Source organism: Ascidiella aspersa, chromosome 1 (genome assembly GCF_963924565.1).
Source record: "Ascidiella aspersa chromosome 1, kaAscAspe10.2, whole genome shotgun sequence".
Lineage (NCBI taxonomy): Eukaryota > Metazoa > Chordata > Ascidiacea > Phlebobranchia > Ascidiidae > Ascidiella > Ascidiella aspersa.
Genome location: NC_139447.1, coordinates 8,660,781 through 8,687,987, shown reverse-complemented (window position 1 = coordinate 8,687,987; position 27,207 = coordinate 8,660,781). Strand labels below are relative to the sequence as shown.

Here is a 27,207-nt window from a genome sequence, read left to right as displayed (position 1 = left end):
AAAATAAACCTACTCAGGCGTTACGTAAGGTCACGTGATCATTGTTATGTTCTTTTTGTAAACATGTAGTTTCTCAAATAAGAATAAAGTTTTTCACCGTGACTTGCCCTGAAACTAATTGCTTTATTTATATATTTAAAAATATTGTATTTTTTACACCACAATGTTGACCAATCTTAGTATTTTGTAGAAACACGTTTAGCATGCTTTAAACTACGTGACTTTTCCCATGTTTGCAATGGTTTTCTTTAATGACACATCATAAACGTTTAGTTGGTCGATGGTAGTTCACTAAAGGCTAGATACAGAGACAAGGACATACATAAACAACAGATAGAGCGCTCAAGATATAAACTTGTAATAAATTTTTATTTATATGTTTTATGTATGGCAGAGCTCATAGTTGCATACCAGATTGTTTCCTAAACATGAGAAGTTTACTTGTATTAAGTCGGATACTGTGTGGACCTGGAAGAACAATTTCAACGTCTACAAAGCAGTTTTCAGGACTAGGAACAGTGTCACTAAACAAAACAGTCTGTGCTCCCCAAGCTTCACAGTAAGTTAGGAAGCACTGGTGATAGCTCACAAAACAAAATTAGAATTTCTTGATTAAATTGACTGTGGGTTATCTGCAGTCCTGACAGCATAATTTGTGGCCTACAAAGATTTCCACCAAAAAATATTTTTTGTGAAATCTTACCAAAATTTGTTATTTACTAGGCCGGCGATATTTAATACAAAATAATATCACTGGCGGGTTTTGGGCACACACATCATAAATCTTTTGCAGCGAAGGACTGGAATGTAATGGGTATGCATTATTTGCATGATACAGTTTTTTTCTCTGTCTTTTTTAGATTAAAAGTTTGTTTTAAAATACTTAAATTTTTTATTTTATTTTTTGAGGATTCAACTAGCCCGACACCAGCATGCCCAGGTTAAAAGTGACAGACAAAGCCTAATATTTCGCCAGGTATTATCAAATATTAAAATATATATTTACCAGTTACTTAAATTTGAAAATCGTTATATTAATGAAAGATACATGCCATGTTAATAATACATACCACTTAAAGGTATAACATTATTTTTCAAGTTATTTCATGATGAATCCTACACTTACACTTACATTCTCGGATGCGCAAAGACTCATAAAGCTGTTATCATTGATCCAGTAATTGAAATGGTAGGTTTTTTTTATTTTTTAGTGACTTTTGTTTATTTGTATGTTTGAGAGCATTCCATGTACTTTTTTGCCTTAAACAAAAGAAGCAGCCTTCAGATTTTACAAGCAAATTCTGCTAGTGAAGAGCTTTCAAATGATGTATTACACAAGGTGATACCTTCTGTGCTCTTCGAGATACAGGCATCAAAAGTTTTCGTTACGCATGAATAAACATGAAAACTGGGCTCCGATTCCCCCCCAAACACAGGGGGAGCTAAGACGTCAATGTTTTTTTAACAGTGAAATATTGTAAAATACATCTGGGTAGCACCAGTTTTCAAATAAACAAATTGATAAACTGATTAAAAAAAAGTTATAGTGGTTTAAACTTATGCTCATGCTTTTATGATATATTTCATGAGCGAGAACCACCTCACAGGACCCAAACTCAAATTGGCGATAACTTTCTCGATTCTCGAGCGATTTTTTTTTTCTTAGACTTAGTTTTTTCAGAATCGTGGTGAAAAGTTCTATAAGACTACCAATTTTCAACAAAATCTGAGAGGGTGGGTTAACTTTTGCTATTTTTCTTGGACGTTTGACATGGAATGACTCAGCAGTATTTTTTATTGTGATTACTTTTTTACTGTTTAATAGGCATAAATTATTTTTTTGATAATTGTGAAAATTTTTTGTTTAGGTGGAACGGGATTTGAACTTTGCCAAGGAAATGAATTTAAATCTTGTTTATGGATGTAAGTTTTTCTGCTTGGTAAATGTTGTCTTGTAAATTACACTGTTTCTTTTACACACTGTTGCAATTTATGGTTCAGCTAAATGTTTATCATTCATTGGAAGTACCTTAAAATGGTATTATCTTTGCCATGTTAATGTTTGATTAAATAAATTTTTAAAACTATTTTTACAGCATAAATGTACATTTGTACGTGGAATTTTACTACAAGCAAATAAAAAATACTTTTATTGAATTCGTCAACAATTTATGACACTAAATAAAAACGAATGTTTTTTTTATAATGACATATATTTTGTATTGCTAGTGAACACTCATGTGCATGCTGATCATGTTACTGGCACCGGAAAGCTAAAGGAGTTTCTGCCCAACTTCAGTTCAGTTCTTTCCAAAGTATCAGGTGGCAAGGCCGATCTGTTAGTTGAAGATGGTCAAGTGATACCTTTTGGAGATCAGGTTGTCTCCTGTTTGTGACCTTTTTCGTTTTAGTTAAAACAAATTTGTGAGCTTTATTTTTACATAGAAACATATTTTAAAGAGAGAGAGAGAGAGAGAGTTTTTTTTATTAAATAGCTAGTGATGTTAAAATTTTATGCTACAGGAGATAGATTTAAGTGTAAAAAGTTTTCCAAATTAGTATAACCATTGTATTTGCTTGTAACACAGCATCAACATTGTAATATTTTTTATTTGTTCATCCTTAAAAAATTGGGGCAAGATAAAGACTATTTTCTTTTCTTATTAATTAATGATCATTATTCCAATTTATTAGGTTAATAAATATTTGTTTGTGTGTGGCAGTCCATCCATTGTTCAGCGACACCCGGTCACACAAGTGGATGTATGACTTACATCCTTCCTGACCACTCCATGGCCTTTACAGGAGATACTCTGCTAATAAGAGCGTGTGGTAGAACAGACTTTCAACAAGGTATTCTATCGTTTATGAGATATAGCTACTTTAGCGAGAAGCTGCATGTAAAAACGTGGACAAAATTATTTTTTTTTAATAAAACAAGTTTATTTTCCCTTTTACACAACCCTTGCATTTTATCTTGCACCTGCACACCTGGGTAAAGTAAGATAGTTATTTAGCTGAATACAAAAAAATCATTTCAAAAGGCAAACATTTTTTAATTAGACCTAATATACCAGTCAAAAACTCCTCATAGTGTTTTCAACAAAAAGTAAGCGATAAACCAAAGCCTAATTGTTTTGGCCATGTTGCATTTTGTGCAAAAAAAAAACGTTTTAACATTTTTGGGCGGTTTTAATCCAGTTACATATTGTAGGTAACTTTAAGAAAAAACTGCTTAATTGTTAGACAGTCTCTCCATTAGGCGATTCCAGCAGATCACGTTTTTCCACCGTGAGCCCTTTTTACTACACAAGTGGATGTCATAAATGCCAACCTGTAACCTGAAACGCCAGCGACCCCATTAATGCCCTGATTAAGCACCTTAAATATATGATAGCTATTATATTTTGGTGAGGAAGTTAAACCAGAGTTAAAAAGCCAGCAAAGTACAGTATCATGCGTTTAAACCCTTGTTTTTTTTTACTTTTTGCGTTTACTTTTTGATTGTTAATATACGAGTAAACGTAGCGAAGTTGAAAGGCAAAAAATTGATATCATTGCTTTCAGATTCAGTAAAAAATACCTTAGTGTTGTAATGTTTTCTGCAAAAGTGTGTGATCCATTGTCAAACACACTGAAAAGGGTGGTGCAACATACTAAAGCAAAATTGTTTACTTCAAAGGGAATGAAGCGTAACAATTTTTTTGTTCTTTTCTCAGAAAACTATTTTTTCCCTTTTAAACAAAATTGAACTTGATTTGTTTTTTGCAGGCGACTCTTCACTACTCTACGATTCCGTGCATCATCGCATTTTTTCCTTGCCTGACCACTACTTTCTCTACCCGGCTCACGACTACTCGGGTAAACTACAACCTTAACTTTCCGACATACGTCACACAGTTGTGTTCGATATTTAGCTCAAAACCAAAATCAAATTCAGTCTATAAGGTCAACGATGTACTTAATGATCCAGTTTAAGCTTTAAATTGCTAAACAGTACGCCGTATGCGTCCTACCTTTGACTTTTAAGGCCGGTCAATTACGAGTGGTTGGCCGGTTGTTGATGGCCAAACAACAAGGAAAGCGTTAAACAGTGAAATAAAGAATCATTGTGCTATAGTTGCGACAAGTGATAAAATGTGTTTGCGCTTGTTTAAGCGTTGCACCGTGTGTTCGTTAAACTCCACGTCATTCCTTCCGAAATTGAATTTGTCAATCGTGAAGAACTACAGTGGGGTATTGTGTCTGAATTAAACTAGACGCCCATGCTTGTTTTTTGTCATGTCCCGCGTATGGGCTCCCTTTGTGTACCTACGAAAATAGCTTATCACAGCATTTTAAATGAGCCAGCAGTTTCTCTCTTTGCTAAACCCGAACCTCACCGTTGAAGGCAGACAGCGTTAGTAATCAAACGAGTCTATTTATAGATTGGGTAAGCTATTATTTGGACTTCTTCAAATGCAGTCAAGTACACGTCTTAACAAGGATTTTCTTTGTCTTTTTCGTACCGAAGTGTCTTGCTATTTGCAAACACATTTTTTAGTTTGTTTTCCCGATATCACAACTTAAATGGATTTTCCCCGGAATCCATTTTACCAGACGGTGTAATGTGCTTCTTTCTTAAACATTGGAAATATTTCTTAATACCTTTATTAACTTTTTGGTGCTTTTGGGGAAAAATCGTTTTTGAATGTATTTAGGGTTGGGTGTTTCGTATAAAATCTATACGCTGTAGTTTTCTAAATATTGACCATGAAATAAAATGCATTAGTTACACCTATTTAAGTTTAAAAAAATATTTTTCATAGGTTTTTCAGTAACGACGGTGGCTGAAGAAAAACTGCTCAACCCGCGTCTGACCTTGCCCAAGGACGAATTCGTTCAGTTCATGAAGGAACTTAATCTCAAGTATCCCAAGATGATAGGTGACTTATCATTTTCACAACTTGTAAATTAAAACCATATTAAACGGTACTAATCAACCGAGTTATCAAGCAAAACAGCTTTTCTAGCTATTGTATTTCTCAGATGAGCTTTTGATTTATATTTCGTCTGACAGGAATAGTTTATATGTTGACTAAGTTATAGTCGTTAAACGGTTTTCCATCACGTGGTTTTCCACCAATTTACATTTTTCACTGAAAGCTTTTTTTTGTGTGCTCCAGTACGTTTTTAAAACGCAACAATTCGAAAATCGTAAAACTGAAAAACTAAAAAGAGCTTTACAGTATTGCAGACACGGTGAAACCGCTCTCAGCAATGCTTTAAAAAAACAACGTCACTCTAAAAACACCTGCGGTTATATGAGGCTGCTGCTATGTCGCGTTTCTATTAAGGTGGTATAAACGGGTAGCTGATGGTGTAACTAATTTTATAATTGGTCACCCGATTGTTTAAAAAGCTTTTCGAAAGGCCTTGTAGAGTTTGTGTCCTTCGGTTCATCTGTGGCGTTCAGTTCGCAGCCTCTAACTAATAATAGGGGGCGTGGGGTGGGCGTGTGAGCTGTTGCCATTGGCTGTAGTGTGTTGACATTGCGACTGCGGCTGTGGGCTGATGTTTGCTTTTAGGTAACGCCTACTGCTGTACACTGTAGGCCCCCGGCTAGCTATGTAAGCAGTGCAAAACGCGTCGTCGGCAGATTTTGTTTATTTTTAAGGTTAAATACACTGCCGTCCTTTGATTGGAATAAGGCTTTGCATAAATTTAATAGCAAGTCATGCGGTAATGTGTCTTTAGGCAGCCTGGTTTATAGCACAAACAAACGCAAAAAGAATTGTGTTTATTGTATGCTAGTAAAACGTAACCGAATAATTGACCTAAGTATTTGCATTAAGTTTAGCTTGGGTCAAAACTTATGTGGTATTGAATACAAAGTTTTACAAATTTTTTTATTTATCGAATGCCACGCAATTCTTACAATTTTTAGTGTTACTTATTGTAAACGTCACACAATTTTCCTTAAAAAAATAAAAATACCTATGCTCAAATGACCATTAAACGTGGATTAGGTTTGACAATCATATGAAATACAAGGTTAATAAGCAAATAATATAATCCATCCTTTCGCTTGTTTATTTATTTTTATTAATGCTGTGCGAAATGACACTAAAAAGGTTAAACCATGACCATAAATAACTAAAATATTATAATTGCAGCCGAATTCAGTATTATAGCGCAAGTGCCAAAAATTACGTTTATTTGATTTAAATTGTCAGCACTTCTAATGTAAAAGGTTCTGTGACGTTGGGCACATAAAAGAGATTCACATGTTGCGCGAAATAAAATAACTAATAGTGTAATTTGACAAAAAATTGAACTTTATAAAGTTTATAACTTCACATGAGGTAACATGCCAGAGTATGAGGGCTGAATAGATGTCCTTAAAACGAAAAAAAAATAAGTATAATTTGGTACAGTGCTTGCCTAATGTTCCGCCCCTGACGGCTGCCCTGTGATAACCCTGCGACGCGATTAACTAGTATTAACTCATATACACGTTTGTCGTTTGTACAGATGTTGCCGTGCCTTCCAACCTGAAATGCGGTAAGCTGAGCAAAGAAGCTTTTATGGGCCAGGGCGATCTACTAAAAAAGAAGTGACTTTCGCCTGCTGATTTGCGATTGAGACGCTGACAATCTCCTTCCTACAGGTTTTGCAACAATTTCTCTTCTTTGTGACTCCATGGCAAATCACCTTTTGATGTAAAACGACTTCCGAAAACGGATTTATTTGAGTAAATTTTATTTTTTAAGATGCAAATAGGTATTGACGTTGCAAAGGGCTATTTTGTTGATCGTAAAATCAAAACAATGTTAGTTGTCATTTTCAGTGTAAAAATCAGTTTTTGAGTAAAATAGGAAATGAAATGATGACGCAAAGTTTTCATTATTTAAAAAAATATTAGCTTTTGTCATGTAGTTTGGGGCGCAAGACGATTTAATCGCAAAGTGAACGCTTTTTTATTGCTTTGTATGTGCTTGTGTGTTGTTAATTTGTCTTCAGTGTTTTTTTATGTACGATGTACACGTAAGTCGTAAAGGTATGTGGTTAGATTGTGCTTATTGTTGCAATTCGCGGTCGTCAACTACGCGCTGATTTTAGCAAAGTTATCAGGTATGTTGGGTGAAATGTAAATAACAAATGTACTTCAATAACACGTTTTGCGATACTTTTTAACTTTCCATGTAACCTTTCAAATCAGTCTGGTTTTTTAAAAAGTGAAATTTTGTGACTGTGTTTCGAGGTATTTTGCGATTTAAGTCATCCACAAAATGTTTGCGAGTTGCCTGTAACCTGTTTTATTCTGAAGTTTAAAGTGAATATTATTCTGAAGTTTAAAGTCTTGATTTGTCACAGCTATGTTATAAGACGACGCGTGAGGTATTTCTATACATGTTTCTGATAAAAATGTATCTTAGCGTAAACTGCACATTACTATATTCGGTATGATGTATACTATCGTCGTCCAAATATGATAAATAAATGTATTTGTGAGTTTATTTTTAGATTTTTATTGTCGCTTTTACGTAAAATGCGTGTATTGCTATGTGCTAATTATACAAAAAAATGTGTCATAATAAAACATAAATAAAAAAGCAATTTTCGTGTATTTTAATAAGAAATCACGCAGTTTTCAAACGTTTTTTCCCAACTCTTTCAGCAGTAGCCTTTTCAGTAGTAACATGTAAAGAAGCATGGTATAAACAAATCTGTTCCAGCAAAATGTCCAGGCGTTTAACTTTTCATTTTCTTCGATATCCATAAAGTAATAGGTTTCCAGTATAGTATGACGAGGCCACTAATTTTAAACGACTTATTTTTACCTGAACTGTTAATCACGTTGAGCGAAATACCTCCCAATCAATTGTATAAGATGTCAATATAATTTTTAATTGCCTATCTCGACTCACATAAATGTTTAGCAGAAATTGCGTCCAATTTTCGGATTTAGGCCTACGTATATTATATTGAGGTGTGAAAGTAGACTAAGTTTCTTAACGGAACCACAAAACAGTGTTTTATCGGAACGCTTGATTTTTAAGATAACATCACAAAGTACCGTAATAATGGGACGTCTAAAGCAAGTAGCATTGGAAAACCTGGGGTTTGTATTCTATGTAGTACACAAAGATGCAATTAACATCTAAGTTTAAGTACATTCAAGAAGAAGAACATTTATTTACCGGTACGCGTACCTGCATAAATTGTTTTTCTGGGGCGCCGTTCCGGACCGTTCTGGCTTACTTTTACCACTTACCATGAGTCTTACAAATTTGGATTTAAACTATAAAAAAAACATTGGTATTCTGGTATTTAACTTGGACATTTCTCAAGAAACTGGTGACTCTGAGTGTCTCTTGCTTAGGTAAAAAACAGGTTATAAACATTGAACTGTTTGGTACAAGGCTATTGGGCATGGCAAAAAACCTGCCGGTCTACATAATTTACAGTTGACATGACACAAGGTGTTGCACTTTTGTTTGTTCAGATTAAAAATTTACAAAAAACACTGTACACATACCTTTACCTATTCATACCCACCAGACAGTTTTTAAGGTATAGTGCTTCTCAACCTTCTTTTGCGGCGACACAAGTACTTAGCAGATATTTATAACAGCTGAGCTTTGACGACCCAAATCTTTTCACTGAACTTTTGTAAAAAGAAATAAGACAAAAAACTCATAGGTTTGAATTTATTTGATGTGAGCTATGTTTTTGCATTATTACCGCGAATTTCTAGAATTTTGTAGCAATCTTGCTCAGAACAAATCTCAACAAATCTAACAATGTGAACTACTGTAGTCAGCGACCCAATTTTGTGTGACGACCCATTAGTTGATTAACACTACTTTATGGGTGAAACACTGGTCAACAGCAAATTTTAAACAGAGATGAGATTGATTTTCAAAGTGATTTTCGGCGCTGATTTTATAAAATAAGTTATATTTCAGACGTTTTTAGGGCATACCATAGCTATGCATTGTTTTCGATGTGTTTTTTTCAAAAATTTAAATTTGAAGATCTTTAAAAAGTTATGGGTTTGAAAAAAACTAAAGGGAAATTCGAAATCAGCGCAAAAAAACATCTAAGATTAAATGCTCATCGTTTAAAAAACTGAAATTTTGTTGACCAGCAAAATTGATGACATTTTATTTTTCATGTACGTTGAAAATGAACTCTTCTGGGTAATGTACATATGGAAAGCATGCAAAGATAACAATGAAACGAAATTGCCCTTATTTATCGCTGATGTTTCTTGCTATTAACCCAGTCAGTTGTACATCACAACTTCTTGAATGATAATCCGCGACGACGAATTCCAGCCTGTCTTGACTTCACCCAGTGGGTATTCCCCGCCGCATTCACCCACCACGAATCCGATGTCGTTAACTCCAGTCTCCAGCCCCCGACAAACTCCAATCACTTAAAAAATAAAAACGAGTGACCATGGGCGCCCCACGGGGGGGGGGGGGGGGTATATGTTTATTAGTTTTACTAAGTTACTATCGGGATAATATTGATTTGTATATAAAAGTCTACTGATATATACAAAAGTCTATTGGTAATAAGTGTACATATTAATATGACAGGTACTGAAGTTAGATGATTTGTATATTTCCATATTTAGTTTCTACCACAATTAATCACTCATATTTCACGCTCTTGGTTTATTTTTTCGCCTGAAGTTAACGATTGCACACTGTGGTTTCGCAGTTGGCGCCTGACAGGATGGTTAACGACGCACGTGGTCGCTTTGCTGGACGTATTTGGCTGTTTCTGATTAGTTTTTTTTTATGACGTCTTGCAATCACCATTCTATGACGTCATACTGTCACTGTTTGATAACGTCATTATTCATTAACGTCAGACGAAAAATAGGGGAATTCGCTAAGTTGAAAATTCATGACCCTCCTTTTTGATTTACTGCGGGCGCCCCTGCTTTAGCTTGGAAGATTTTATCAAATGTAACCACCCAATTTGTTATTATTTATCATTTATTATTTTACCCCATGCCTCCATTTGCAATTGTTTTTATTTTGAAATTGCCACAAGAAAATATTTAAGAAGGACAAATACTCACGCCATTTAGATGCGTTCAAAATAAAGCCTATTAATGATCCCTATTCACTCCCATAAGTATAAGCAAAATGTGGATGTAAAATTCAAAACATCTGCTGTGTTTAACCAAAGAGATTTAAAACAATGAGTAGAAAGTTACGAAAAGGCGGATTTGTTGTGGAGTTTCCACTCATTGCTTGAAATCTCTTTGCTTTTACCTACCGTTCATGCTTCGGTGCACCGTATAATGGTGATCGACGTACACGAGTCCGTCAATAGGCTGAGGGTTTACGCATTCGCCTCCGTTGAACGTAAAGTGCCTGGTGGTCAAGACAGAGGATTTCATGTTTGTAATTGGGTTACGAAACGAAATAGCCGAAAATCGCGAAATGTAGAAATAAATTAAAAATTATATCCGGGTATGAAATGAGAATGTAAAAAAATCATAAAACGAAAAAAACGAATTTAAAGATAGATATAATCGATCGCCCTAAACGCCATAAAATTACCGCATTTTTGGTAAAAACGCCTGGTGGTAGAGTCCTTCTACATTGGTTTATTCCTTTTTCATCGTACATCTGTTTATACCAAACGCAAATTAATTTCAAAGAGAGTCAAGGTTTGTTTTTTTAATTATGCTAACTGGACAAAAAAGGTCATTATCAAACGCAGGTTACAACCTGCCAAAATTTAAAATATATATTGTCTTGCAATTAAAATTCTGAGTAAAATTATATTTAATGACTGGACGATTTGTCACAATGTTTACAACGTTACAATTTTATTTTACGTTGTTTGTCGACGTAACACTTTAACCATCACGAATCAAGCTAAATAAACATGGCGTTTAAAACTGTACCAATGTACTTATCAAAGCATTCCAATTTGGTCAATACAACAGCTGATCAATCGATTTTGTGAGATTAGTTATGCGGTTTCAGCCAAATAATTGCAATGAGCGTACCAATTTATTTACAGCTGCAAGAATATGCTAGATATGGGTATGGCGGTCAACTACAGGCAATAGTTTGCACAATTTCAATATGCGGCAATTGTGACTCATAATACAACATTGGTAAGAATGTTGTCGTTTGAACTTACCATCTGGCGCAGCAACTTGTATTATGAGGTAAACATCTCAATCGAGTGACGCCGTGCCATTCCACGCGGAGAGCTGTTTCAATATTTCTCTGCACAAAAACCTTATTTTCTCAAACTCATGAGTAAATTTATTGAATCAAAAGCGACCCTCTTATAAACGAAGTTTGAGTAGAAAGTTTTTATCAGCAAACCGACCCAAATAGCAATTGCTCCATTTTTAATTAGGAAAGATAGCTTTTCCATTGGGTGCAAACTACTAGTAGTAGAGGCTTGGAACGTTCGCTAATTTTTTTAATTTTACTTAACACACCCCCACACTACTTTTTTGGTAACTTCGTCTGTGACCAGCATTTTTGTAATGACGTAATCAATGACTTGACTTAAATGCGGCTAAGTCACTGTTTTGAAACAACTTGACGTCTTCGGGGGAATGACTTGACTTGATTAAAGTCTTTCGGACAAATGACTTGGTTTGAAATAAAGTGTTTTCATTAAGCAATTTTTTTGTTTTTTAGTTCAGTTATTGCTCATAATCGGACGAATTGACCAATCTTAATAGTTTAACGTTTTATTTTTATGAAAATATGGACTTGACTTGAAGTTGATTTGCTATAAATATGTCTTGGTATGGGGCTGTGGTGCAACAATGCAAAACGAAACACACGCTTTTCGCCTACTCACCTTATTAAAAGAGCAGGTTTGTACTTGGCCGGTGGAAATCTGCATGTTGTGTTTGTTCCACGCGCATTGGCGAACGTGCGTTAATCCAGGGGTAATGCTTTCCTACAAACAAATTCTCCATTACCTGCAGTTCCTAACTTAACGAAACTCGTTGTATAAGATCATAGCGTTTTTGAACTCACTTTTATTACTTTAAAACACAAGTACAGCGGTAAAATTAAAATCAGCCGAAATTTAATCCGCCTTGAAACTGTCACACTGACAAGAAAAAACAATGAAGAGTATTTTACACATTTGTTATCTAGCCGTTAGGACATGTATTGACCAACGCTAACATATATTGGTGACTGAACACTGAATAGTACACCGGGTGCCTTTAGAAAAGGCGTTACCAAACTTAGCGGTCTAAAAAGGGTTTTGTGCAGTGTTCCCTCTAAGAAAATTTTCTACTGCGCAAATATTTTTTGTAGTGCGCAAGAATATTTTTTTTTTCAACTTTTAAAGATGACGCCACAAAGCGTGACGACATAAAACAAGGATATGGCAAACAATGCGGACGCGCGAAAAAAAATCCGAATACTTGGATTAAATTGACAAAAGGTTTAATTTTACAAACATAATGCGTGATGCTTTTCGCGCACAATCAAGAATCACAAACTATCCGCTCATTTGCATTTATCAAGATGATTTTGTCAATTTGTGAGGGCGCCATTATTGACCCCACAGCTGTATCTGCACCTAAATCGCGTAAAAACTGTAATTGTTTTAAAAATTTACGTCCTGAAAATAAATTTCTTGATTTTTCTGAGAAGACATTTAATTCTACGTGAGATAAAAAACATACAAGCACAGCATGGAAGTTGAAAACCGATTAGACAAAGTAATTTATTACGTCACAATCGTCAATGCGAATTTGAGTTATTTACTTGCTTTTAGCTACAAACATCAATAAAAAGATAGCCAAATGCGAAATGCTCAAACTTAAAAAAGTGAAGATTTTTAGATTTTTGGTTTTAGTATGAGAAGGATTTAAGTGCGCAAAGGCAAATTTTACTGCGCAATTTGTCTGGTGTGGCTGCGCAATTGCGCAGTTGCGCACCTTAGAGGGTACACTGGTTTTGTGTATATAAGAGTAAGTTTTAGTGAATCTAGCCCTTGAGGCACAAACAGATGCAGCAAACAACGATTCTTTTAAAGACACATACCTTTTGTAAAGCCTTTTTTAAAGACACCCTATGAAGCTACTCAGAGGATGTTGTTAAGTTTTAGGTCTATCTGAACGTTATATTTCTTACCTTTTCTTTCGGACATATTGTCGATGGTCCTGGTAGCCCCGGGTAGCCCGGTTGGCCTGGAATGCCGGGGATTCCATCTCTACCGGGCGGACCTTGCAAAACGTTTTGCGGGGCGCCGCATCTGCATTGCTCGCTGTCGACATTTGGCCTTGCACGGTTTGATGATTTGCTGTCCTGTGAAAAGACTCGGCTAGTTTGATCTGCCTGAATTGTTTATATTGAACGGGCCATTTTATGAGCTGACGACTTAATTTCATCGGCAAAAGCTATAAAAAAGACAGAGAAAAAAACTTTTTCACCACAAATATTTTCACAGCTCCGCATTTTTAGTTGAATGATTAATAATCATGTAATTATATCAGAAAATACATATGCTAACCTACAGAGGCAATTCGCCAAAGTAAAATCATTTAAGTCTAAGTCAAGACATTTTCAATAAACAGCAAGTCAAAACACAGTACAAGTCATTAGTTACGCAAGTCAATTTCAAGTCAAAGTGTTGGTATCAAAAATCCATATTAAACTTTGGAAAATGGTAAACACGGTCGAATTCGACCAACTTAAGTTAAGCCAAGTCAATTTACCTAAAATACCTAAAAAAAACAATGAGTTAAGGGCAGTTAAGTCATTACAATATTGAATTTTTCGGTCTTCAAAATTAAGATTTTTTTCCGATATGAAATTACATATCACAATTAAGCTAATAGAAAGATAATTATGAAACAAGCATTCTTAGAGAGCTTAACTTTGCATCTCGCACAACGTTTCTTAATAACAGTAAATCATAGCCCATTTCTTCCTATTAGTTGACGAACCTCACTGGGCTATATTTCTAGGCTTTATTTTGTAAAAAAATTAATAAGCTAAATGGTGAGCGTGAGGTTATATCAGTAACTTTATTGCAACACACAATCAGACGAAAAAGAATGCCCGCTTTTGTAATTCATTGAAAGAGTTCGTTACCTTCTTTGACCAGAAATATAAAACAATCGATTAAATACACTGGAAAAATAGTTGCAAAAGTATGTTCAACCGACTCACGTTTGCAGCAGATGACCTGTGAATCATAGTGAGGGCAGCATTTTCCTCCCTAAGTACCCTCTTGCGTGCCGCAACAGTTCTAGATTTTCTGCACTCTATTACAGAAACAAGGCTAATAGTAAGCAACGCAGCAACAACTGCAGCCAACAAGCTCTTGTGCATTTTCTTTTGCGAGCCTACGGGAACTTTAACGAAGAATAAAACAACATATATAAATGCAATCGTAAGTTGGAATATTTCTCGCCAAATCCGGTCTATTTTATAACTCTTCAAATCTGATTTGCAACGTACTTTTATAGCTACATGTAACGCATTCGCACGAAATCCAACGATAAATCACTGTCTTGACAGCCTAAATCGCATTCCAAGTGTGCCAGGACAAGAGCCTGCACCTGGATGTACTGCTTAAATTACACTGCAAAGAAGTGCCGATGTTTGGCGTCAATCACAGCACGTTATTACGGCAATACAATTGAACTTCAGCAGTTTCCTCAATCGGTGTATAAAGGGAACACAACTCGCCCGTGTTAAACTTCTTTGAACTTTGCAAAAGCCTGTTATTTGCAGATTTCCGAAACGGATTGCTACTTTTCTTGTAGCTGTGCTATATGCCTAAGCCCTAAAACATGCCCCCTAGATTTCCATTTTTCCAAAGTAGGTTAGTTGATATTAACTTAAGATTTACCGCCCTTTAGATTTTACAATTAATTGCGTTTAGAACTTTTAGAAAATATTCTGTTTTTTTTTTACTAGTCTACAAAACTTGGTAAATCGGCGATATGTATAATTTGTTTCAAAATAAAAATTATTGAGTGTTCAACCTAGTGGTTTTATTCATTCCTACGTTTTTCAGATATCTAAGATTTACAATGTAAACCTGGCATGTTCTCGAAACAGTAATTCGAGGCAAACTTTTGTCTGTAATTGTGTCTGTTTTTGTTAAAAAAAACGCAAGTCAGCCATCACGGTTCTCAAAAAACGAAAACAAAGAAACTTCGTCACGACGGTCATGCTTCAAAGAACTTAGTTGTTTACTTTTTGTTTACACGTTCGTAACTTTGTTTGTTGTTTTACGTTACGCTGTCTCACTATATCAGCGAGTTGTATTGCTTCTACAGTAAGTGATATAAATTATTTTTGTGCGCGCCCTTTGTCTTTTTTAATTTTGCAATTATTTGGTAGTCGCAAAAAAAATACAGTACGACGGCTTTTAAGTAGAAACACGGCCCCATCACGAGATGCATGTGTCGTCACTAAATAACATCAAGTCACGAGTTTTCCTTTTTTTGCATGTTGGCAAATTCACAATATTTCGGTCAGTATCCATTCCAGTTCTGTCAGTAGTATCCATTCCAGTTTCATTCTAAGTTGAATGACTAATTGTTTACCTTTTCCTCAACCAATAAACTATAGCATGCTCTGTAAGTTCGTTTTTGTTGTTTAATTTGGTAATACTTAATGTATTTTTTCACATTTATTTTAACCAAATACAAAATTTGAAATAAATAAACTGATTTTTTGGGTAAAACCTAAATTTATAGCATTTGTAAAATAGTAAGTGTCAAAATTCCTAGGACTTCAATGTAAAATAAATTATACTTTTTTTACACTTTGTAATCAGTGTTTTTTTTTAATTTTGATAGGTGGTGTTTAAATTTTGCAGTTTTTATTTTAATATTTTGGGCTCTGTTAGACATGAAGGCCTGTTTTTGTATTGTGGTATTGGCCTGTCTGAGCCTTGCCAGTGCAAACGTCGTCCAAGAATTTGAAAAGTTGTTTAAAGCCAACAAGATTGACAATGCATTCAATGGAAAGATATGGGCAGTTTTAGTTGCTGGATCCAATGGTTACTACAACTACAGACATCAAGTAATTTTAATTCTATTGCAATGGTACCTAACTTTCACTGTAACTAACTAAAAGTATTGTAAACTGCAATATTAATCACACTTTATGTAAGTGCATTTGATCTTTATTTGGAAGAAGTAATTTATTTTACCCTGAAGATGATTTTATAGCATTTTAAAGTACAATGTTAGGCACACTTTAAGTGAGTTCATATGTTATTGAAAAAATTGATAAAGAAATACATTTTTGACCTGCGATATTACAGTCTTTAGTAATATTTTTTGCTGAATTAAGATGCAGTTTATATTTGGCATGGCAAAGTTTCGGGCTTGGGTGTTTTCAGGAAAAGTTTTTAAATATTTTATACCATATTTAGTTTGCCAATGTTTCCTTCTTTGCTCTTACAGGGGCAGGATCAATCTAGCGAAAAATTTTTATTTACAACTTGGCTAATACTAAAAAAGCGTGTTTTTATAATGTTGTCTGTTACTTTTAGTAATAAATCGCCTTGATTTAGGGTTGGAATGCAAATTAGGGTATGTTGCTCATTAACTTGAGCAATTCACTTTAAAAGCTTTCATGATTTTTTTAAAAAGATAATAGTCAATAGAAATCTAAAAAGCAATGTTTTCCAATTTTTAGGCCGATATTTGCCATGCATATCAAATCGTTCACAACCATGGAATTCCCGATGAACAAATTATTGTGATGATGTACGATGACATTGCACACAGTTCAGAGTAAGTTAAATTGACACTGGTTTGGTAATTCGTGGTTTCATAGCAAAATACTGCCTAAATTGTTCACCTGCGTTTTTGTAATAGGTTTTCCATTCTGTGATCTTTTATTTTGTCAATAAATGACCTTTTTGTCATAAAGTCACAGTGCAACAAGTGCCATAAACACATAAAATTGTGCTTTTTATTTGAACAAAAGTATTTTATTGCCTTCAATTCGAGATTTTAACAATGGTGCATAGGCACTGCTTGTACCGATACTGCAGTCTGTTGTTTTTGCCAAAGGTCTCATGTGATTTCTGTTGCAATAAATGTTTTGCCTATTTGTGTTGTGCATAGAAATCCTACACCAGGCGTCGTCATTAACCATCCCGATGGCGGAGATGTGTACAAGGGAGTGCCAAAAGACTACATTGGCGATGTAATGACTTTTTAAATTTAATTTTGTTTTTTTAGTGTTTTTGATCAACATTTGGTTTAGTTATTATATATTTATATAACTGGGCTTTATCTAGCTCAATTGGTGTTTGCAAATTTTAATGTACATCACCCTTTATGAATGTGCACAGCCAAAATGTGTTGTTTTAATTATTCCATAATTTACAAATATTTGCTTTGGCAAATTGTTTAACAGTAAACTATTTAAAATTTTCCGCAGGATGTCACACCCAAAAATTTTCTCAACATTCTAACTGGCAATGCGCAAGCAATGGCCGGAGTTGGAAGTGGAAAAGTGCTAAAAAGTGGCCCAGACGACCATGTATTTGTATTTTTTGCTGACCATGGCGCACCAGGCCTTATTGCCTTTCCTGTACAAGAGGTAACACGCTTCTTGGTCTTGAGATATTCTTATTTCTATACTGACTTAAAAATCGCTTCTGAAATTACTTTTAAGCATGAAACTAGGCAAAACCTGAGTACATATAATTGGCGGCCATGTAAAAGCTATTACATATTGTAACATTTTTTTGTTCTGTTTTCAACAGCTGATGAAAGATGACTTGAACAACGCTATCCAAGATATGTACTCCAACAAGATGTACAATGATGTGAGTTTGACACAATGATGTAATAATTAAACAAATTAGGCACCGCAACCTTGAAGGATACCTTTACCACCCAGGCACATAAATAACTTAAAATCCAAGTATAAAAGAGAACATTTTTAACGGAGTGCATTTCGCAGTTTTACTCTAAAGTGAAATGTAGAAGTGAAGCATCATAATTACCTCCCTAAATGAACTTTGAAATTGCGTTGTTCATTTGGTCGATGGACCTACGCCCGTCAGCGCGTTTTTGTACCACCTGGCAGTGTGGTAAACAAGTCTTTTTTTAAATTACTTATGTCCCAGTCAAGCCTTTGTGAATTAAATTAGTTCAAGTCAGCTTATTTAAATAACTCCTTTTTTATATTTACCTTGTCAATATAACCTTATCAGTTACAGTCTTTAATTTTTCATTTTAACCGCAATTTGTCATCCGTTTGCAAAGTTTATTTTTCTTTTTTGTTTGGTCAAACAAACCAAAGCGAAATGACACTCTATCACGAAAAGACGCTTTCGAGAAGTAACACCATAACAAAAAGATGCTACCACAAAAATACTCTTGCAAACAGTAAACACGTCCGATAGCACTTGTCCCCGCAATGACACTACCGTGAAATGACACTACCGCGAAATGATATTGTCGCAAATCCACAAAACTCCGGTAAACCAAAACCTAAAATCACCCCAGATCTGTAACAACGAACGAACTAACCAAAAATCCTCATCGCCTATAGTAGTATCCTGCAGTCAATTCACAAAAAAAGGGTTTGTGCGTCATGTGCTCGGGTACCCAAGCGGCCTATTTTGAATAAGTTCATCCATTTTTAAAAGCATTGATGTTATACAGCGAGGTATTAATTAGGTAAAAAAACTGTTAAAGAGCTTGTGTAAAACAACTTCCTTTATTTCTTTTGGAGACTAAAAAAAAACTGACAATGTTCATATAATTTACTTTTAAAATTTAAACGAATTTTAAACAAGGGTTTGTGCGTCATGTGCACGGTCGTGACTTTTTGGAAAATCGTGACCGGACGTCGTTTTACTTTTAGCTCGTTTTTTACGTGGAAGCTTGCGAGAGCGGTTCGATGTTCGACGGAATCCTGTCCAAGAACATCAACGTGTACGCCACTACGGCCGCCAACCCGGACGAGTCGTCCTACGCTTGCTACTACGACAGCAAGAGAGAGACCTACCTCGGCGACCGATACTCCGTGTCCTGGATGGAGGACTCCGATCAGGTTAATGGCGCGCCAGAGCCAGTTTTTTTTGCTAGGTTCGTGTAATATGTGGAACGGGGGTCGCGTAGCCAAGAGCCTCAAAACTGTCCTTTCCAAAAAGTCTGCGACCCCTTGTATATAAAGATGGACCATGCTTCGACCGATACTTTGCTTCTACCGATATATCGGGAAACTTTGACCGATATTTCGCCGATATTTTAGTACACAAATATATTACAGATTTTCCTAAAAACATAGAAATTTCCTAGTTTGGGGCAAAAAATCGGATATCGAGCATCAGTTAACAAAAACCTTAAAAATCGGCCATCGGTATCGGTCCAAAAAGCGGGATCGGTCGATCTCTGTGCATTAAATGGTCTCGCTACCCTTCAAGTTTAAATGTTGAATAGAACATTTTTGTTTGTCGTCTGCTTCTACACATGTTTGTTTGAGGAAGGTACACATGTTTGTTTGAGGAAGCAACTTACTTGCGAATTGAGTTTTCGTATTTGCTTATCGGAAGTCAGAAAGTGTACAATATATTTAGATGGAAGACTTTGTTTAAAAATACTCCCGACCCCCAAAACGTTTACCTCTCATAGGAAGTGTGGCTCCCCAATTTTCCATTGTGAACCCCCCACCTAGCCTACGAATGGCGCCCGCGCTAATGTAAGGCACTGTTGTAAAGACGTCGGGCAAGATTTTTGCTGTGCTTTGTGTTTAGCGGTTAAATTGTAAATTCGTATTCAAAGCACAGAATTTTCCATCTAAAAATAAATTGCTGAAAGCCATTTTGTCCGACACAGTGTTAAATCCTAAAATTTGTACACAGCTTGCACTGTTTAATTTTTACAATAAACCTTGGCGAAAAAAAAAATTAAAACTGAAAACTTAGCCAAAATCGCTATTGTTGTTTAATTTGCCATTTTTTTGCTTTTTTAAAACGAGCTCGCAAAGAGCTAAAATTTGTAGGTTTATAAAAGTCAAAAATTCCTATTTGGAAATTGCTTGTTGCTTGGCCTCAATTAGTATCTGAAGATTTTTTAATGTTTTACAACTATCGCATTTTTGTTTGCAGGAAAACTTAGAGAAGGAAAGCCTGATGACTCAGTTCCAAATCGTCAGGCAACACACCAATCAGAGTCACGTGATGGAGTATGGCGACATGGTAAGTTGACGTTCTTTCGTAAAAATTATTTTCGTCCAAATTGACATCTAAAAATTTGGTTATCCGTTAGAAAAGTAAAAAAACGTCCCTCATGCTAATAACATTTTTGCATTTTCTTTACATTAAGTTGTTTTAGTTGTGTTAAATAAATGTTTGACTGACATTGCATAAAAGCTACTAAATGCAGAACTTTTGGGTGCTATTGTGCTTAATTTGCCGAGGAAATTTTTGTTATATGAAGTTTTATCTTAACTTTCAGTAAAACAGCGCACGATTTTACAATAGGCACTTTTTTTAAACGAAGTCAATAACATAGTGTTACAAAAAAAACTAGCTTATGCAGAGGGTAAATTATAAACGCGTCGCTGAGTATAAGTCAATTGGAAATCTCGGGACTTTTGGAAACAAAGATTTATTTCCTTGTACTTGCACGACCACGATTTCGTGCCGCCCAAAAAGCTATTTTTAATAAAACTTCCGGCATAAGTCTTAGGACTCGAATGACGTGCAATTCTTGGTATATTTGACAAAGTTTCACCGGGATACTATGTTTTAGTTTTTACCAACTTTGCTGCACCTCTGTACCAAGATGCAGTATAGGTACACGTCTGAAACTAGGCCCATAAAAAGCAGTTTCAGTTTCTTTAAGTTAGATTTTCTACCATCCATAGTAATGTCGTTTGTTATCGCACTGGGACGACCATTACTTCCTCCTAAACCTAAATTGTCAGGATCTGTCCAAAGTACTGTGTTTCGCATATGCTATGCCTGGAAACTTAAACCGAACTTGGTCTAATTTGCAGAGCATCAGCAAGGACAAGGTTGGGTTGTTCCAAGGCGAGCAGACCAGTTCTCGGTCTTACGCACCTCTGCGACCAATCGTAAGTAAACCGTGGAATGTTGTACTTTTGCATGTAAAAGGGTAAAATTTTAATTTTCCAGTGCTTTGCTCTTGTCACGTCTATTGTAACACGCAACATTTGCTGTTTTTCCGGCTTTCATTGTAAAGCGGTGTTGTACGGAATTTGTATAAGTTGACAAGAAGCTAGGTACCCAAGCGGCCCATTTTGAATAAGTTGATCCATTTTTAAAAGCATTGATGTTATACAGCGAGGTATTAATTAGGTAAAAAAAACTGTTAAAGAGCTTGTGTAAAACAACTTCCTTTATTTCTTTTGGAGACTTAAAAAAACTGACAATGTTCATAATGAATTTACTTCTAAAATTTAAACGACTTTTAAACACGTTATACAATATTCAGAGCCAATTGCCTACAAAACTAGGTTTTGCCAGTATTCTAGTGACTTGACTGCTATGAAAATAAGTTGTAAAGTTTAATCAGATTTTCGAGATGATGTAACATTGCTGACTCTCCGGGGGCGCCATTAGTGCAATTACGCGAAATGACATGTTGAAAATCACGTGACATATCACGGGTTTTGTCGAGAAACGTCAAAGACAAAGGAATCCCTGCCCTTTAGTACAAGTTTGCACACCTACCGATTTTAAAACGGAGAAAGTACCATTGTGAGAAAAAAGACCCCCTTTTTACGATTATGAAGTATAGGAAAATCACCTTTGAAAAAAATCATACTATTAATAACGAAATTAAAAAACATTTTTAAATAGCAAAAAGGAATTACCAAATTAGCTTTTTTCGGGACATGCCTTAAAAAAGCTTTTGGAAAAGCAAACCCGCCAATCCAAACAACAACAGCGCAAATAAAAAAATAGCGTTTTCAAAACATGACGGTCTTTCGCTGTTCCCTGGAATGTTAAATATTGAAAACCATTTTGATTTTGTCGGTTTTTCATGTTCCGAATAAATGAACCTATCCATCTCTTAGCGCCGAACGTTAATATACGCTTTGTTCAGTACGACGACGTTCCGTCTCCAGACGTGAAGATCCACATCCTCAAGAAGAGGATCGCGGCTTCCACCAGCTTCCAGAAGACGAGCGCTCTTGAGCTCGAGCTGAAAAAGGAGCTAGAGGTAAACTTGTTTTGTAATTTTCGATAATCAAAAAGCTGTCGTTCTAAACCAGTCCCAAATTCTAAACAAAGTATACAAGAGCGAAGCCTTGGCGACCGGATCCTTTTTACTTAAATGTTTGCAAGCGAACAAAACGCAAGACATTTACATTAATAAGTTCGAATATAATTATTATGAGCCATGTCTTCATATTGCTTCTGCAACTTTCCAAAACTTTCGTTAAATCTATAGCTTAGACCCAATATGAATAAATCTAACCATATAAACACGCTGCAGTCGGCGACCCAACCAACTCAAACGGCGACCCACAACCCATAGGTTAAGAAACGTTGTGCTAAACTATCAAATGGAAAATACGAGCGTTAGAGCGCACAAAAAGCTTGACATAAATATAAAAAACAGAAGTGCAAAAGCAAGCCACTTAACTGAAGGGACTTTTTCCTTTTCCCAGATGCGTCGCCGAATAGAGTGGACAACCAACACTATCGCCGAGCAGGTGGCGCAAAACGACGGGGCGATACTTCGATCGGCGACCAGCGCCAAGCCAAGGCTGACTGAGATGGAATGCTACAAGGACGCCATCCAGCTCTTCGACTCAATGTGCTACGAGCTTGACGACGTAAGTAAAGGCAATTTCGAAAACAAGTCATTTTTGCATAACTTGTGTCCCAGTCCAGTTATTCGAAAAACAAACTGAGATTTAAGTCACGTCGTAAAAAAACTTGATATAAGTCAATGGAATAAATACCAAATCAAGTCATCGTTAAAGCAAGTCAATTCCTAGTCAAGTTATGTCATTAGAATAAAACGTTAAACTATTAACATTGGTAAACTGTTACGATTATGAGCGATAAATTAACTAAAAACATTACACAACGCAACATATGGCAAGCTTATTGTTTACATGCACAAATTGAGATAAATGGCCCAATTTTACAAAAATAATGCTCAATGAAAACACATCATTTCAAACCAAGTCATTTGTCCAAAACTTAAGTCAAGTCATGTCATTTTGCTCAAACTACTTACATCAAGTCAAGTCATTTTAAAACAGCGACTTAAGTTAACTCTTTGAGTATCAAAGTGGCGACTTAAAGCTTATTAGCCATCGGGGCGTTAAAGTAGCGAGCTGGGCTTGGTATTATTCCCTCTTAGTTGACATTTTACCCTAAGCATGCGTCCTATTATCGGGTCACGTCTGTTTGCAAGCAACATGTCTTCGCACAAATCGAAACAAGGCTTTACAATTCTAAAATACCGTATTTCAAACATTACGACTGTCGTGTTTTTGTCATGTATGGAATGAACGGCGGCTGTTTTACCAAGCCATCCTACCCGGGTCGACATCGCTGCTGTAAATATGTCGGTATTCCAATGTTTTACGGCTTATTTTGTTGATTTGAATCTATAAGGTTGCAGTGATAGGAATATAACTATAAATCTTTTTTCCGACAAAAACAATGATGATAGAACGATGTATTGTGCAGTCGTTTTAAGCGACTTTTATACACACGTTAATTATTTCTTGTTAGAAAACGAAAATTTGTCTTAAAGATATGTTCGACGCATGTTTTTTTAATAAAACACAAATTCGGTTTCTATTATTTAAAAACAGCTCCTCTGGTAATTGTCATTGTGAATCATCGTTTCTCCAACCTTATCAAGTCGCGTTTTTAGGCTGATTGACTTCGAGCGATCGTAGTACAATGAATGGAAAATCACAAAGAAAAAAATAGTTTTTTTGCTTTTTTGCTACAAGTTGACTATTCTATGCCGCGCGAAAAGCCGTCTAACGATTAATTTATGTTGTTATTTTGCAGCACGAATACGCATACCGCCGTCTTTTTGTTCTCGCCAACTTGTGCGAATCAGGTGCTGCTCAAAACAGGTGAGTCTCTCTTGTTTGTAATTCATTCAGGTCTATTGCAAAGAGCGGCTCTTAAGAGCCACCTATAGTTTCTGTTACGATAACTGATGTTTGGGCCAAAAAGTACTGCCGTGGTTTTCGGCATCGATGATTTAATTATTAACTTAGCACTTTGAATAACGTTTACAAAGTTGAGATATGAAAAGTCATGCTTCACTGTAAACCTTGTTTCTGGCTAGTACATTTGTTGGTCTAGACATTATTTAGGTCTCAGTGGTAATAACATTTTGGTTTATATCAGTATTTGTAAAAAGAAAGTGGAAAAAAAAGAAGTGGAAAAAAGAAGTGGTATTTGGCAAATTTGTATTTAACTGTAGACAAGCTTTCGCACAAGCGTCCTTCACTACGTCAGTGTGAGACATTGTCGGTTAAAGCACGGTTGTAACACTGACCTTATAAAGACCGGTTGTGCGAAAGCTCGTCAACAGTTAACTATATATTTGTCAACAGTGCCACTTTTTATTGTTTAAAGATTGTCCTGAGCGGCAGTTTCATTTTAAGGTTGGCTTGGTTAAGAAGTTTTAAGAATAACAACTATTTTATCTAAGCATCAACTGCTAATTCTCTGTTGTAGTAACCTAGGTATAGGAATTAGATCTATTTTATGAAAGACCGTTTAAGATATTTGAACGAACGTTTTCGGTCGCTCTAAACACCCTAAAAAGCACTGCCTAAAAATAGAGGCTTTGCAGATTTAGCAATTACAACGTACTTATACACAATTGGTAAAATCATACTGGCCAACGATAACGGTACCTTTTATAAGCACACAAGATGCCTCGAGAAAGGTTTACCGAAATCAGTCAGCCTGGTCAGAATTAAAGTGCAAGTTAGGCCAGGCTTGAAAAACAAATAGCCTACTGTAAGGTTCGAACTCACCACCTCCATACCGGAACCGTCGCTCTACCATCTAAGCTGCACAGGCTCTCAAGGAACAACCATGGCACCATTTCCTGCTGCATCCTGTTCTTTCCAGATTTAACTGATATTCTTAGCTGCTAATTGTCGTATTTATGAATACTTCACCGTAACCGAACAACAAATAACCCAAACAAATTTCTTTCCAGCTAATTTCATGTTTTGAAACATCTTTGCAGCATTCTGGACGCCATTCGAAACACATGCAAGTAAACCTTCGAGAAGTCGTTCGCTCGCCATTGCGTCATATCATCATTTTCACGACACCCAATATATACAGCACAACGATCGGATTTTACAATTCCATACACAATCGAAGCGAATATTACCGACGCCTCTGTCCGCCTGTCAAATAGTGTTGTTGCACTCACTATGCGTGTGAATTGTTATCTTTTTCCCCCTATTGATTTCTTTTACTTTTCATTGTGGCTTTCTTTTCAACTATATTGCCCCTTGAATGACGTGGGAAAAATATTCATACAGTTTTGCGAAAACCGTTTTCCAACTTCACAAAATTTCGAACTTTGCGCGTATTCTTTCCTTGTGGTCACACTTTAATGTAGTATGTTTTTACTCTGATTTTAAAATGTTCCAATTGACTTTTTAGCTGTCAGTTCCACATTTCGTTCCAGCCTCCTGTCGGAATAGATTTCATCGCCTACTCCTAATGCACTTTCTTAAGTTCTTCTTAACTTATCCTTGTTTTACGGTTGATAGTACACTGTCTCCTGACTTTTCTTGATGCCACCTTGATTTTACTTCGCGATTGCATTTGATCGTTCTGAAATATATTCTCACGTGTCTTGCGGATATTTCAATTTTAATTTCTCATGTCACTGCGGATATTTGAATTGTTAGCAGTTTTTATTTTAATTGTTTAATGCGGTGTTTCTTAAGCTAGTGAAGATGTTATCCCTAACATAGACTGGTAAAATAGGGCTTCGTCTTGTAACAACAACAAGAACCCCACCCAAAAAAAAACTTTTACCAACCACGTATATAGCTTAGTTATTATGGTCATATAAGTTATAAATTTGTGTAAACCAAACACATCATGGTGTCGTAGGGATGAACACACCTAAAGCGTTTAAGAAACACTGTTTAAGAGCAGTTTGACCAACATACCGTACCCACGTATCTTTTTGCTCTATTACTTTTAATACTAGACATTGTAGTTAGTTGTTCCAATCGTACGAGTCTGTTCCATCGAATAAGCACTGCTGGTTGAAGGACTGTCTAAAAGTGACAATGACAAAACCAAGAAATGTAAAACTAACAGTAACCAATTTCGAAATAGATAGTATTTACCTGCGAAATGAACTATGTTGGTATATTTACCCGATTTACAATTTTGCTGAAAAGTCCGTACGGTTGATTTAGCATTGCACCTATATAAATGACGAAACTTTGGGGATTGCAGAAATTACAGAAATCAGAACCGTTGGTCTTAGGAGCATTTCTCATAATTGATTACTTACTAAAATATCGAATTAGGAAGGGTGGAGTGAAATATCTCTTTATTTCAATTAAAGCAAAATATTTTATTTTGGTTTACAGGTGTTTTTTATACCACGCAAGAAAGGTTAATATTAGACAACAGTGTTGTAATGACTTGACTTGAGTCTATTGGGCAAATGACTTGACTTGACTTAAGTCTTTCGGACGAATGACTTGACTTAAGTTATTTGGCAAATGACTTGGGAAGTTGTTGTTTTTTTTTGTTAATTAATTTAAGATTTTCTACAAATTTAATGTTGTTTTCCTAAACTTCAACGCAAAATAAAATCTATTTTATGCCAATGAATTGACTTGCTTTTGCTGTAGGCCTAACTAACTATAGGCTTCATGGCGATGACTTGGACAGTAGCCTAACTTGGCTGTTATTTTTTTAACATTTACTTAAATCATTTAGATCATAGAACTTTCTTGTTTATAACCCTGCCATTTCCGCCAACTTTGTAGTGTTCACAATACATAAAGCCGTTTTCCGCTTTAGTCTTTGGTATTTGCTTCTTGGAATATTGCTTAAAATGAATGGGTTACTGTAAATTTATTTTTTCGATGGAAATTAAATTTCAAAGTGACATGTTTATAACTTAAGATTATTGTGACTTTGTGCATTGTGCAAGTAACTTCTCTAGCAAATGTCGGTTTTTAGCTATTCTTTTCGTTTTTA

General features: G+C 35.6%; 3 protein-coding genes across 3 annotated transcripts; 2 read left to right on the top strand and 1 right to left on the bottom strand.

Annotated features, from left to right (window-relative positions):
• The first annotated feature begins 128 nt into the window (after window positions 1-128).
• Window positions 129-7,323, top strand: LOC146167079 (persulfide dioxygenase ETHE1, mitochondrial-like). Its single transcript, XM_083380402.1, has 9 exons — window positions 129-559; window positions 910-976; window positions 1,100-1,189; window positions 1,869-1,923; window positions 2,230-2,378; window positions 2,724-2,853; window positions 3,772-3,861; window positions 4,809-4,925; window positions 6,514-7,323. The coding sequence occupies exons 1-9, from the start codon at window positions 384-386 to the stop codon at window positions 6,597-6,599; spliced, it is 960 nt and encodes a 319-aa protein (XP_083236528.1). The 5' UTR covers window positions 129-383; the 3' UTR covers window positions 6,600-7,323.
• A 1,369-nt stretch (window positions 7,324-8,692) lies between these two features.
• On the bottom strand, window positions 8,693-14,405 carry LOC146167078 (collagen triple helix repeat-containing protein 1-like). The gene is made up of 6 exons (XM_083389371.1): window positions 14,178-14,405; window positions 13,137-13,310; window positions 11,842-11,943; window positions 11,161-11,249; window positions 10,282-10,379; window positions 8,693-9,423 (listed from the first exon to the last, which is right to left on the bottom strand). The coding sequence occupies exons 1-6, from the start codon at window positions 14,337-14,339 to the stop codon at window positions 9,272-9,274; spliced, it is 777 nt and encodes a 258-aa protein (XP_083245497.1). The 5' UTR covers window positions 14,340-14,405; the 3' UTR covers window positions 8,693-9,271.
• Window positions 14,406-15,824: 1,419 nt separating this feature from the next.
• LOC146167077 (legumain-like) lies at window positions 15,825-25,849 on the top strand. The gene is made up of 12 exons (XM_083391000.1): window positions 15,825-16,046; window positions 16,668-16,765; window positions 17,102-17,183; window positions 17,421-17,582; window positions 17,749-17,811; window positions 18,858-19,046; window positions 20,104-20,193; window positions 20,997-21,074; window positions 22,070-22,186; window positions 22,638-22,805; window positions 24,007-24,074; window positions 25,211-25,849. The coding sequence occupies exons 1-12, from the start codon at window positions 15,873-15,875 to the stop codon at window positions 25,242-25,244; spliced, it is 1,323 nt and encodes a 440-aa protein (XP_083247126.1). The 5' UTR covers window positions 15,825-15,872; the 3' UTR covers window positions 25,245-25,849.
• The last annotated feature ends 1,358 nt before the right edge of the window (window positions 25,850-27,207 follow it).